Source organism: Rhinatrema bivittatum, chromosome 10 (assembly GCF_901001135.1).
Source record: "Rhinatrema bivittatum chromosome 10, aRhiBiv1.1, whole genome shotgun sequence".
NCBI lineage: Eukaryota > Metazoa > Chordata > Amphibia > Gymnophiona > Rhinatrematidae > Rhinatrema > Rhinatrema bivittatum.
The window spans coordinates 59,803,156-59,817,378 of record NC_042624.1 but is presented as its reverse complement, the minus strand read 5'-3'; the positions used below and the strand labels follow the sequence as shown (position 1 = coordinate 59,817,378).

At 46.9% G+C, this 14,223-nt stretch overlaps 1 protein-coding gene across 1 annotated transcript in view; it reads right to left on the bottom strand.

Moving 5' to 3' along the window:
• AXDND1 (axonemal dynein light chain domain containing 1) overlaps positions 1 to 14,223 on the bottom strand; it is a 116,580-nt gene that overhangs the window by 33,980 nt on the left and 68,377 nt on the right. Inside the window, exon 15 of the mRNA XM_029618071.1 lies at positions 2,464 to 2,539. Within this exon, the coding sequence (XP_029473931.1) occupies positions 2,464 to 2,539 (76 nt within the window). The remainder of the gene's footprint in view (positions 1 to 2,463; positions 2,540 to 14,223) is intronic.

The following is a 14,223-nucleotide window of genomic DNA, read 5'->3' as shown; positions in this document are numbered from 1 at the left end:
TCAAGCGGTGAAAAGACTGGAAGACAAAATTCTTGCTCCAGGATCCACAAGGTGGTATGAAGGTCCTTATTTAAAAATTTCCTTAAAAAGTTTCTTAGAGACACTCTCTGTATTTTCTAATTTATTGAACCTACTTGGCAACTTGTTTTCTATGACAGCATTCAAACAGTAACACCCCAACCTATAAAAAGCCAACATTATGAATATTACCTCAGGCCCTAAAACACCAATATACCTCCTATTAGGAAAACAGAAAGAGTTAGGTTGCTTCAGATTCCTACACAGAAACTGCATGCTAGCAGAATCCCTCACCTCAGTTACACTTACAGGACACAGACAGACCCATACCAAATACAGAATAAAGAGACTATAAACAGAAATATGCAGACAAAACTGAACTGGAAATTGCAACAAGGCACACTCTGTATGCAGTAAAAAACATCATAATTTCTCATAAAAAAAAACAAACAATACAATTAAGAAGCATAAACATCAAACATAATAGAAAAAAACATGATAATAAAAAGAAAACATATTTCAAAACAGTTGGGGGCAGATTTTTAAAAAGTACGCTGGATTTTAAAAGATATGTGTCGGCGTGCGCAAGGCTGCGCAAAATCGGCAGCCTGTGCGCGCCGAGCCGCGCACAGGCTGCCTCTGTTCCCTCCGAGGCTGCTCCGAAATCGGCCTCACACACATAAGCTGAGTCACATGCTCTGTCACATATAGTCAGTAGTCACACATACACTCAGACTCTGGATCATTCACACACTCTCTCTTCCTCCCTCTCTCCCAACCATGCCTGTTAACTTAAAAAAAAAAAGTTTCTACTCATATTGGTGATTAGGGGAATGCAAACAAAGCCCCCTAGCCTGTTGCTGTGGGAGGAGGCATCCCTTGTCTTAGGAAAGGGCAGGCTGTTTTGTTTTGGTTTTTGCCGCAGCCCGAGGATGAGGTGTGCTCGCGGCAGAGAAGCAGACAGCATGAAGCTGAAGGAGAGGCAGCAGTGCTAGGCTGCCCACCTGCCTCCCACAGGGAAGACAGAATGCGAGCTGGTGAGAGGTAAGGCAGCAGCTGAAGGTGGGGGGGGAAAAGGTCTGAGAGAGCAGAGGGTGCAGGACCGGGGAGCTGCTGCCGCCACTGCCGTGAGAAAAGTCAGAGAGGGAGCGTGTCGGAAGAGACTCTCGATATGGAAGGTATGGCTGGAGCCCCAGGGTTAGTCACAGTGGCCCCGCAACCATGGGAGCCACTGCGACCAACACACACCACATGCTTGGCTGGCTGGCCTGGCCTACCAGGGCATTCCTGAAACCCCGATAGGCCAAACCGCCCCTACCTTTGTATAGATCCATGGTGCAACTGCACCTTGAACATTATGTGCAGTTCTGGTTGCCCTATCCCAGAAAATACATAGTGGACACAGAAAACGTACAGTAGAAGGCAACAAAAATGATAAAGGGGATGGAAAAAGCTGCCATATGGAGAAAGGCTAAACAGATTATTTATTTCTATCTGTAAATACTGGGAGTGTGAAGTCCGAGTGTGCCACTGAGGCTGTAATCACTGAAGCACAGCTGTAAGTGGGAGGTGGGGGTACTCCTATTACCAAATGCTCTAGAAGCTAGTACTGAATCAGCTCCCCTTTCTACCCCTCTCTTCCCCCGTATGCTCTCCCTACCGGGTGGGCCTCCTCCCTTCAACTAAGCAGTCAAACTACAGCTAGGCATTTAAACTTACTGAATCTTTCAGATCTCTGAGAGGAGATATGATTAAGATTCATAAAATCATGAGTGGGGTGGAATGGATAAATAGGGAATGGTTATTTATTCTTTTAAACAACACCAGGACTTGGGGACACTCCATGACACTAACAACCAGAAGTTTAAAACAAATTGTAGAAAGTATTTCTTCACTCAGCGCACAATCAAGCTATGGAATCTGTTGCCAGAGGATGTGATCAAGGCAACTAACATAGTGGGGTTTAAAAGAGGGCTGGACATGCTCCTGAAGGAAAAGTCCATGAACAGTTATTAGCCAGGCAGACTTGGGAAAGCCAGCGCTTATCCCTGGGAGTGAGATACAAGAATTAGATCAACTACTGGGGATCTGCCGGGTACTTGAGACCCAGACTGGCCACTGCCGGAGACAGGATGCTGGGCTCCATGGACCTCGGTCTGACCCAGCATGGCACTTCAAAAAATATTAAAAACATTATTTTACAATCCCAAGACACACACCCTTCTTGCTTCTGTTTAGAAATATTCTGATGCCTCTGGTTAGAGGGTTGCATAAGCTCATTTTTACCAAGTGCTTCCAAGAAACTAAGCTTGAAGGAATCATTTTGTCAAGTAGTAGGATGGTGCTTTAGTAGGATGCATATCATATCAGTGACTGAGCCTACAAGCACTGTCCTTAAGGCCATCCTCTGCCAGCTTACATATGTGTGTGTGCCAGGCAGCTTACGTTTTCCCCGCTTCGGAAGTCCTCCAAGATTTGCTCCACCACTTGATATGGCACATTTTTGAAACTTTCATTCTCACTAGGGTACAGAGAGAAAGGATAAGAGTGAAAATGTGCAGAGTGTAATATTTTCATGAAATGGATAATGCAATTTAAGAAATCTGCACTTAGTAAAGGATTTGACCCTTCAGCACTAAATATTCAAAACAGTGGGGCTATCCTTAATGCAGCTTTTGGAGAAAACCTTTCAAAATTCCTTACACTTGCATGTTTATCACCCTTCATGTTTATTCTATTTGTTTTTACAACTGTTCCATGAAAGCAATTACACATTCAGTGTATTGTTTTAGTCTGAATACCATTAAATCATAGATAACAAAATATATTTACCCCATTCTCATTCTGTGTATGCGGATGTGGCACCTAATAGACAACTGAGATCATTCCAACAAAGCTTCTTAAATACATTTTTACTTTCTATAGTTCATTCAACTAGTATGAGATGTATGACTTTTAGTGACTTTGAACCGTCCCTTTGGAATTTGCTTCCAAAAGAACTTCAAGATAAGCTGAATTTTATGAAAAAAATTAAAACATGGTTTCTTAAAGAAGTGTTTGGAATAACTCCTGTTTAGCCATTTTTGACAGAGACAAGTCAATATTCAAAGGCATTTAGCTGATAACTTGTAAGTTATCTGGCTAAATGCTGAGTTTCGAATATCGCTGGCATTTACAAGGCCAAGAGATAGCTGAATAACTTATTCAATTAACTCCGATATTTGGAGTTAGCTGAATAAGTTACTTGGCTATGCCAAGACGTAGGCCTGAGATGTAAAATTATCCAGGAATGTGTTCCTGAATAACTAACTTTAACAGCAGTATTCAAAGAATATCACCTGATAAGCAGAAATTATAGAAAAAAACCTCCCTAGCAGGCCTCACAGATCAATCCCCCAGCCTCCTCCCCAGTGAAAAGTATGCCAGTCTTGCCAGTAGATCCCAGAGCTCACCCAAAATAAGTTTCATGTTGTGGGCCATTAGGCCTGTGTCACATTTTTATTTATTTTATTTATTTATTTATTTATTATTTTTGTTGTACCGAGTTTCATGATAGGCATCACATCAACCCGGTTTACAAATAACAATGTGTGTAAAGTATAGCGTAACGTAATAAATATTTCCAATACAACTGTGAACTTTAAATACAGAGAATCAATTAAAAGGTGTGAGAAAGTTACAATAAAACAGGGAAAATTAACTTGGAACTGGAAGAGGGGAGAGGTTAAACAATGCAATATTTACATTTCATACAATTAAAGTAATAGTGTAGCAGAGTAAATAAATAAGTCTATTTGAATGAATGTGACGGTACATAAATATGAGCGGTAATATAAATAACCAAGAGAATAAATATGACACAGTAGTGCATGGTGATGATATGATAAAAACTCAAAAGGTAATAATGAGTGTAAGTTTGTGATAAGTGGATTCTTATTTGGATCCAGATATTACATAGGAGTTTGTGTTGATGAGTGCGTTTTCACCTGCAGTGCAACCTCACCGTGCTCTGCTTCTGCCTGCAATGACACCTCCCCACCAGCAGAGGCCTCCGGTGAGCTCTGCTTCTAGCTATCTGAGCCACCTCCTCACTGACCATCTGACTCAGCAATCCTTGCACTATTTAACCCAACCTTGTCAGTACCTATATGCCTCCCTATCACCCTTGGATCTCTGACCTGGCCACTCTTACCTTGCTCTATGCCTTGTGGCTTCTGGGCCTTCTTGTATCTTGCACCCAGTGGTGCCAGTTGGGTGGTTTTTCTGCCCAATTGGGCAAAATGTTTAGATCAGCTGCGGGAAATTTTTCGGCTTTTTTGGGTTGCATTTTTTTGGGTTAGTTTTAAGGGCGTGTGCGGTTTTTAGGGCTTTTTCTTTTTTTTATTATTTCTGCCTGGTCTCTGGCTGATTTGTCACTGGTCACTTAGGCCTGGTCACTTATGCTGATTTGTCACCAGCTACTGCCCGGCTTTTTAGCTGGCTGTAGAGAGCAAGCAACGTTTCTATCTAGAAACAATGTTGTGCTCAGATGAAATAATTTGAAGGTGGTAACAATTTTCAAATATCTTTATTGCCGATACTATTAGTATTTTTCATTTCAGGACTGTGCTGTGCCATGGTGTGAATGTACGTACCATGCTGACTGAACGCCAGGGGGGAGAAACAGGGCAGTTAAAAGAGGTTGGTATTGGTGGTAGGTGGAAGAAGTGAGGCGTTGGTGAAGGACTGGGATGCAAAATATCCTGGAGTGAATTAGAACTTGGTTTGTAATCTCATGAGGATAGAATGAACGCATATCTGTAACTATTTATTTATATCTGTAAATACTGGGAGTGTGAAGTCCGAGTGTGCCACTGAGGCTGTAATCACTGAAGCACAGCTGTTAAGTGGGAGGTGGGGGTACTCCTATTACCAAATGCTCTAGAAGCTAGTACTGAATCAGCTCCCCTTTCTACCCCTCTCTCCCCCAGTATGCTCTCCCTACCGGGTGGGCCTCCTCCCCTCAACTAAGCAGTCAAACTACAGCTAGGCATTTAAACTTACTGAATCTTTCAGATCTTGTGCACTGTCAGTGAAGTTGTTTTTACTTGTTGGAATTCAATAATATTTTAGTTTGTATAGAATTACAAAAGCTCCATAGGTTGTCAAGTTTGAAGATATGCCCATGCATTTGAAAGGCAGAATAATAATGGTACTGGAGATTTGAAGCAAATAAAATGTTTTTAAAGAGCAATTATAGCTTGATTATTTGAAATTATGGAAAAACTGCTTTGTGTATAAGATGACATCTTCTGAAAAATGTATTTAATCACTGATTCAAAGTGAACTGCTTGGTCATTTACGGTTCTTTGTAATAGAACAGCATCAGCATTTAAAACATAACATGGGAGTTTAAATCAAACTTTTCATTCATGTTTCTTAGTTCATATCATGGATAAGAAAATTGGTTCTTACCTGATAATTTTTCGTTCCTGTAGTACCACGGATCAGTCCAGACTCCTGGGTTTTGCCCCCCCTCTAGCAGATGGAGACAGAAGTGTACCAAACAAAACTCTGCCTTATATAGGATGGAGCCACCTCCAGTCTGGCAGTATTACGCAATGTCAAAGCAGAATGGATCACAAAACCTCCAAACTAACTATATACAGTAACCTAACAACCGCAAGCAGGCTCATCAACCCCCAAATGGATACAGAACCCGTGCTATTCAATTGATCTGCCCAGAAAAGAACAACATACAGTGCAGACTCTCCATTCCCTTTAAATGACAAATGGGTGGGACTCTGGACTGATCCGTGATACTATAGGAACGAAAATTATCAAGTAAGAACCAATTTTCTTTTCCCTGTACATACCCGGATCAGTCCAGACTCCTGGGATGTACCAGAGCTAACCTCACTTGGGATGGGATCCGGAAAGGCCCGCTCTGAGCACCCCTTCTCCAAATCCTCCTGTTCCTGGATCCCGAACATCCAGTCAATAATGTCTGGCTGAGGGGGGATATGATAGAGGTCTTTAAGATCATGAGAGGTCTTGAACGAGTAGATGTGACTCGGTTATTTTCACTTTCGAATAATAGAAGGACTAGGGGGCATTCCATGAAGTTAGCAAGTAGCACATTTAAGACTAATCGGAGAAAATTATTTTTCACTCAACGCACAATAAAGCTCTGGAATTTGTTGCCAGAGGATGTGGTTAGTGCAGTTAGTGTAGCTGGGTTCAAAAAAGGTTTGGATAAGTTCTTGGAGGAGAAGTCCATTAATGGCTATTAATCAATTTTACTTAGGGAACAGCCACTGCTATTACTGGCATCAGTAGCATGGGATCTTCTTAGTGTTTGGGTAATTGCCAGGTTCTTGTGGCCTGGTTTTGGCCTCTGTTGGAAACAGGATGCTGGGCTTGATGGACCCTTGGTCTGACCCAGCATGGCAATTTCTTATGTTCTTAAAAGTATGTAGGGACTTCCACGTAGCTGCTCTGCAAATCTCTTCTGGGGAAATCTGATGACATTCCGCCCAGGATGCAGCCTGAGAACGAGTAGAATGAGCCCAAAGACCCATTGGCAAGGATCTACCTTCCAACAAATATGCAGAATTTATGGTCTCTTTCAGCCACCGAGTTATGGTAGTCTTGGAAGCCACGTTACCCCTTCGTAGTCCACTCATTAGCACAAAAAGGTGATCCAATACTCGAAACCCATTGGTAACCTCCAGGTAGCGCAGTAACGCCCTACAAACATCAAGCTTCCATAATTCTTTATAAAGAGGATCCGACCTATCCAGGTCTGAAAAAGATGGAAGCTCTACCGATTGATTTAACTGGAAAGAGGACACCACCTTAGGAAGAAATGAGGGCACCGTATGCAGAGAAACCCCAAAATCCTCAAAAAGGGCTCTCTACACGATAGAACCTGAAGCTCAGACAGCCTGCGCACAGATGCAATAGCCACCAAGAACATTACCTTCAAAGTAAGGTCCTTCAAGGTTGCCCTGCACAACGGTTCAAAGGGTGCCCAACACAAAACCTTCAGAACCACATTCAGATTCCATGAGTGACAGGACTGCCATACCGGCGAACGCAAATGCTTCGCCCCCGAAGGAAACGAGAGACGTCAGGATGACTCGCCAAGGATGTTCCTTGAATGTTACCACGTAACAAACCTAGAGCTGCCACCTGCACGCGCAAGGAACTACACGACAACCCCTTCATCAAACCAGCCTGAAGAAAATTCAAAATATCCGGGATGTCCGCCCGAGTGGGAGCAATATCTCTAGCGAGACACCAGACTTCAAAGACCTTCCAGACCCGTATATAAGATAAAGAAGCAGAAACCTTATGGAATCGCAAAAGCATAGTCACCACAGCATCGGAGTATCCTCTGGACTTCAGGCACTTCCTCTCAAAAGCCATGCCGCTAGACAAAAGCGTTCGTCCTGGTCGAAACAAATGGATCCCTGATGGAGTAGATTCGGAATGTCCGGGAACCGTAAGGGAGCCGCTATGGCTAGATTCACTAAATCTGCAAACCAGGGACGCCTTGGCCACTCGGGAGCTATCAGAACTACCTCTGTCGGATGCAACTCTATTCGGCAAAGGATCCTGCTTATGAGAGGCCAAGGTGGGAACACCTAAAGCAGAACCTCTTTCGGCCAGGGAAGCATGAGGGTGTCCATGCCTTCCACGCCTGTATCCCCGCGACGAGCAAAGAAACGAGGAGCCTTGGCATTCTTGAACATTGCCATGAGATCCATACCTGGCGTGCCCCACTGGGCACAAATGATTTGAAAGGCATCGTCCACCAGCTCCCATTCTCCTGGGTCTAGATGGTTGCGACTGAGGAAGTCCGCCTGGACATTCTCCTCTCCAGCAATGTGAGAAGCCGCTATGCAGGCTAAATTCTGTTCTGCTCATGAAATCAATAGACAAGCTTCTAATGCCACCAGTTGACTCCTAGTTCCTCCCTGACGGTTGATATAAGCCATCGTGGTCGTATTGTCGGAAAGGACTCTGACCACCTTGCCCCGAAGAAGTGGGAGGAATACCTACAGTGCCAATCTCACCGCTCTGGTCTCCAGGCGACTGATGGACTATCGAGCTTCCTCCTGGGACCACTGCCCCTGCTCTGATTTTCGCAGACAAACCGCCCCCCAACCAGACAAGCTGTCATCCGTAGTGATCACTGTCCAGATCGGAACTACCAAAGGAATTCCCCTTCACAAGTTGCCTGGAATTAACTACCAGTCCAGGCTGGACCAAGCTGAATCTGTCAGAGGTAAAGGGAGATGGAATTGCTCTGAAACCGGGTTCCATCGGGACAGTAACATTGCATATGTAAAGGGTGCATATGAGTGAAAGCCCAGGGAACCAATTCCAGTGTCGAGGTCATGGATCCTAGCACCTGCAGGTAATCCCAGACCCTCGGAACTCGTTTGGATAACAAGGATCGCACCTGGACCTGGAGCTTGCACATACATTCCTCCGTGAGGGACACAGTCCCTAGCCGAGTGTCGAACAAAGCTCCCAAAAACTCCAGCGACTGGGAAGGTACTAGCTGGCTCTTGGACTCGTTGACTACCCAGCCGAGTGATCTCAACAACTGAAGAACTCAGTGAATCACCTCCTGGCAGAGCAACTCCGATTATGTGCGAATCAGCCAATTGTCCAGGTACAGATGTAGAAAAAAATCCTTCTCTGCGCAACTGTGCTGCCACCACCACCATAATCTTGGCGAATGTTCTGGGAGCAGTGGCAAGACCGAATGGCAGCGCCTGAAATTGATAATGTTGGCCCAATATGGAGAACCTCAGAAACTTCTGGTGATCGGCCCGGATCCCGATGAGTAAATATGCCTCTATGAGATCTAGGGAAGCAAGGAATTCTCCCTGTCTAACCGACGCAATTACGGATCGTAGTGTCTCCATACGGAACCGAGGGATCCGCAGACATCTGTTTACCCTTTTCAAGTCGAGGATGGGTCGGAAGGTTCCCTATTTTTTTGGGCACCACGAAGTAAATGGAATACCGACCTCTTCGAAGCTCCACTGAAGGAACCTGAACAATGGTGCCGAGGTCGAGAAGACACTGTAGAGTCTCCTTTACTGCCCAGCGTTTTGTTGCAAGACCGCAAGGGGAGACCAGAAATCGCTGGTGGAGTCGGCATGCAAAATCTAACGGGTAACTGTGTCTTATCACAGTTAAGACCCACTGATCCAACGTGATTTTGGCCCACTCCTCATAAAATAGAGACAATCTGCCTCCCACCATTGGAACCGAGGAATGGACTGGCCACACATCATTATGAGGGCTTTCCGCCCAGCGCGGTCTGACTGGAACCAGGTCTCCCGAAATGTTCTGCAAGTCCTTAAGTGCCTTCCCCCCGGTAACCAGGATGGCAGTCTTCTTTGTGACCGCAGCCACCGCTGCATCCACTCTAGGAACTCTTAACAGTTCCAAGGCATCCTCCGGCATTGGGTAAAGCTTGTCCATTGCCTTCGCCATTTTAAGACCCAAATCCGGAGTGTCCCATTCCTTGAAGAGTAAATCCGTTGCTGAAAAGTGGAAAGGAAAAGCCGAAGGCGGACCCCTCAGGCCTAACACCACTGGGTCTGTAGCCCCTAACCTAGGCTCTTCTTGGGGTAGCTGGATACCTAATTCCCCGAGGATAGCTGGAATTAGCGGACCCAGTTCCTCTCTCCTAAAAATACAAACAACCTTCTGGTCGTCGCCATCCGCCCCATGGGATCCCCACAGACCTCCCTGCAGGTGTTCCGCCTCCCCCTCAACCCTCCTCAGGGGCTGGGCGGGCAATTCTTGGTCGTCCTGGTCATCCATGTCTGAAGATGTATCCAGATCCGCCACCGGAGTCTGTACGCTAAAAGGGCGCTGTCCCCCCGTGGGACCCGGGTCCTGGTTAGGCTTGGCTCGCTTCCAGGGCCCGGGCACGGAGTCATGACTTTGAGGCCTCTTTTTTCCGGCCTTCCGGGCCTTAAAGGCCTTATGCAGACAGTGACCCCATAGGACCCAAAATGGCGCCCGTTCTCACGCTTCATGGGAACGGACTGGAGGCCGGGGGCTGCAGCTCCCCAAATGCGCCGGTCACTGTTTGGACCCGAAGAAAGACCCTACCCTGGGTTGTGGAGGCTCCCTCTCCCCCCGAGAGACAATTTGAGCATACATCATCGTGCGACCACGCGGCGCCGCAGGCTCTACATGCAGCCCGGCGTGGCATGCTGCGACTAAACAAACTAACACTATCCCTCCAGGAAACAGCAAAACGGTGCACAAAGAGCCCCCAACACAATCTGAGAGAAGGGAGAGTCGAGCCCCGAAATAAAAACTTTTCTATTATTTTTTATTTTTTTAAATACCTGACCAATAGCCTCTGGGTCCTGGATCAAACTGGGGGGAGTGAGCCGGGCTCCCTGGTATCACCCCCAGCAACCTCAGCAAGCTGGCAATCGGGGTTGTCCACCCAGTACCTCAGCTGCCTCTGAAACCAGGGGGGTGGTCCCCTCAGGACCTCACAACCCCCTGGGAGGCTAAGACTGTGACCTTGTCATTTTTTTTTTTAATTACCTAACTACCCTGTCTCAAAACTCAAAACTAGGTCCTAGCACAGACTGTAGGTTTTGCACCTCCTCCACCTGCTGGACACAGAAGAATACTGCCAGACTGCAGGTGCCACCATCCTATATAAGGCAGAGTTTTGTTTGGTAAACTTCTGTCTCCATCTGCTAGAGGGGGGCAAAACCCAGGAGTCTGGACTAATCCACATACAGGGAACCTGAGTTTTTAAAAACATACATTTCATCTAAACTGTACCATATCGTGATTGGTGTATTAGTCCACTTAGATATGAAGAAATAAGGGTTACCAAACAAGTTGAAGGTAAAGCAAAATTGCTTACCTTGTAATAGGTGTTATCCCAGGACAGCAGGATGTAGCCCTCAGATATGGGTGACATCATTGATGGAAGCCTGGTACGGAAAACTTTCTGTCAAAGTTTCTAGAAACTTTTGACTGGCCCTGTGAGGCCACTGAGCATGCCCAACATGCCATGATATTCTCTGCCACAGGGGTCTCTCATCAGTCTCCTATGTAGCAATAAGCTTTAGAAAAAATAAAATAATAAAACGTATTGGACCCAACTCCGCGGGGTGGCGGGTGGGTTTCGTGAGGACTACATCCTGCTGTCCTGGGATAACACCTATTACAAGGTAAGCAATTTTGCTTTATCCCAGGACAAGCAGGATGCTAGTCCTCACATATGGGTGATTAGCAAGCTAGAGATTGAGTCATTTTGTAGTGAAGCAACAGAATGTATTGTTGTTGAAAATGAGGCAGCCGAAGATCACAGCAGATTGGATATAGAAGGAGTTGGGGTTAAACTGGAAACAAGTTCTTTAAGACAGATTGTCCATAGGCTGAATCTTGTCGTCCCTGCTTGTCCAAACAGTAATGAGCTGCAAAGGTGTGAAGAGAACTCCATGTTGCTGCTTTACATATGTCAAGAATTGGCACTGAACGATAGAGTGCTACTGAGGTTGACATTGCTCTTACTGAATGTGCCTTTACTCGCCCTTGGAGAGGAAGGCCTGCTTTTTCATAGCAAAACTGTATGCAATCTGCTAACCAGTTGGACAGAGTATGTTTACCCACTGCTTTACCAGGTTTGTTTGGATCATAAGATACAAAGAGTTGAGTGGATTTCCTATGGACTGCAGTGCGGTCTAAGTAAAATGCTAGCGCACGCTTACAGTCCAAGGTATGTAAGGCCCGTTCTCCTTGGTGAGAATGAGGCCTTGGAAAGAATGTGGGTAAAACTATGGATTGGTTCAAGTGGAATTCCGTAACTACTTTGGGAAGGAATTTTGGATGTGTACGGAGAACCACTCTGTCATGTAGGAATTTTGTATAGGGTGAGTACGTGACAAGTGCTTGTAATTCACTAACACTTCTAGCCGATGTAATGGCTATGAGGAATATAGTCTTCCATGTGAGAAATTTAAGATCACAGGACTTCATCGGTTCGAAAGGAGAACGCATGAGTCTTGTTAAGACCAGATTCAGGTCCCATTCTGTGACTGGTGGCCGAATTGGTGGTTTAAGTTGAGTTAAACCTGTTGTGGCTCAGGGCTGGAAGGTGGACCCTTGGGCCGGCCAGGCGGAGCAGCAGCTCCGAAGATGGAATGGAGGCTGGTAGGCGGTACACAGCTGGACGGATGAGCTGGATTCACCCTGGAGATCCAAGATCCCCCCAGGAGGAGCCCGTAGGGATCCGGACCGCCGGGACTTAGGAGCGTGGCAGGAGAGAGAGGTCTAGACAGTCAGGCAGTCGAGGCAGGCAGCAAGCACGGATGGTCAAGATGAGCCGAAGTCCGGAACCGAAGAGACTAACCGAGGGAGCAGGAACAGGAACAGCGGACCAGGAACAGAACAGGGTCAGCAGGATCAGCAGGTACAGGAACAGGATCAGGAGCAGGACTAGCAGGAACAGGATCAGCAGCAGGATCAGTATCGACAGCAGGATCAGGATCAGCAGCAGGATCAGGATCAGCAACTAGCACTCCACTAAAGAGAGACCTCGTTGCAAGGCAAGGAACAGGGGGCAGACGCCGGCTTAAGTATCTTGCCGGCGTCTGACGTCAGCCAGAGGGCGGTCCAGCACTTCCGGGTGCTGGACCTTTAAAACCCCGGGCTTCGCGCGCGCGTTGCCTGGCAGGGGCAGAGCCAGGATCGGGCCTCGGCGGCGTCTCCCTCATGGGGACGCCGCTGCCATGCGGCCAGGCAGGCCCCGGCGTTTGCGGATCCCGGCGCGGTCTGGAGGGCAGTAAGGAAGGTAAGGACCCGGTCGCTAACCTAGTGACCGGGACTGCAACAGTACCCCCTCCTTTACGCCCCCCCTTCAAAGGGCCAGGCTTGTCAGGATGCTCCAAGTGGAATTGCCGCAGAAGAGACTTGTCCAGAATGTTGCGGGCAGGTTCCCAAGTGTTGTCTTCATCCCCACATCCTTCCCAGGCTAACAAGTACTCCCATTGTCGGTTGACGAAGCGGATGTCCAGCACATCTTGTACTTGAAAAGTAGGGTCCTCGGCCATAGGAGTGGAGGCCGCTTCTGGTGGTCTTCGGTGGAACTTAGAGAAGATCACTGGTTTTAGAAGGGATATATGAAACACGTTGTGAATGCGTAACATGGTGGGCAAACGCAAGCGGTAGGAAACCACCCCTACCCTCTCTGCTACTCGGAAGGGTCCACAGTACTTGGGTGCCAGCTTCTTAGAAGATAGTCTCAGGTGAATGTTTTTTGTGCTGAGCCACACTCGATCTCCAGGTGAAAATGTTGGAGCTGGTCTACGATGACGATCAGTGTATTTCTTTGCGGTGTGCGTGGCCCTCGTGAGTCTCTGTTGTATCGATGTCCAGAGCCCCTGCAGTTGTTGGGCAGTCAACTGAGCCGCAGGGGAGGTTACTGGTACTGGTACTGGTAAGGGTGGCCTAGGTTGTTTTCTGTAAACAACCTGGAAGGGGGATTTCCCGTAGCTGCGTGTACTTGATTATTGTAGGCGAACTCAGCCCAAGGTAGAAATTCTGCCCAATTATCTTGTCTATCGTTGGTAAAAGAAATGACTTTAGAGAGCGATTCATTCGTTCCGTCTGTCCGTTGCTTTGGGGATAGAACGCGGTAGAGAAGCTGAGTTGCACCCCAAATTTTTTTACATAAGGCCTTCCAGTACCGGGCCGTAAATTGCAGACCCCGGTTGGAGACGATGTCGTGAGGAAGTCCATGGATCCGGAATATGTGTTGCGTGAAAAGCAAGGCCAGTTCTGGTGCGGAGGGTAATTTGGCTAGGGGCATGAAGTGGGCCATTTTGGAGAAACGGTCCACGGTGACCCAAACAACCGTCTTGCCTTGGGAGGGTGGCAGGTCAACCACAAAATTCGTGGCTATATGTGTCCAGGGTTCGGTTGGGATGGGTAGTGGCTGCAACAAACCCCTGAGAGGACCCACTAATGGTTTCTGTTTGGCGCAAGTAGGACATGAATTTACATAGAGGGAAACATCTCGTCGGACGCCAGGCCACCAATAGAAGCGGGTTACTAGGTCTAACGTTCTTTCCCTTCCGGCATGTCCTCCGGACAACGAGTCATGTGCCCAGCTTAAAACTCTTCTGCGAAGTCTCCTTGGCACTATCGTCTTGGTTGTGG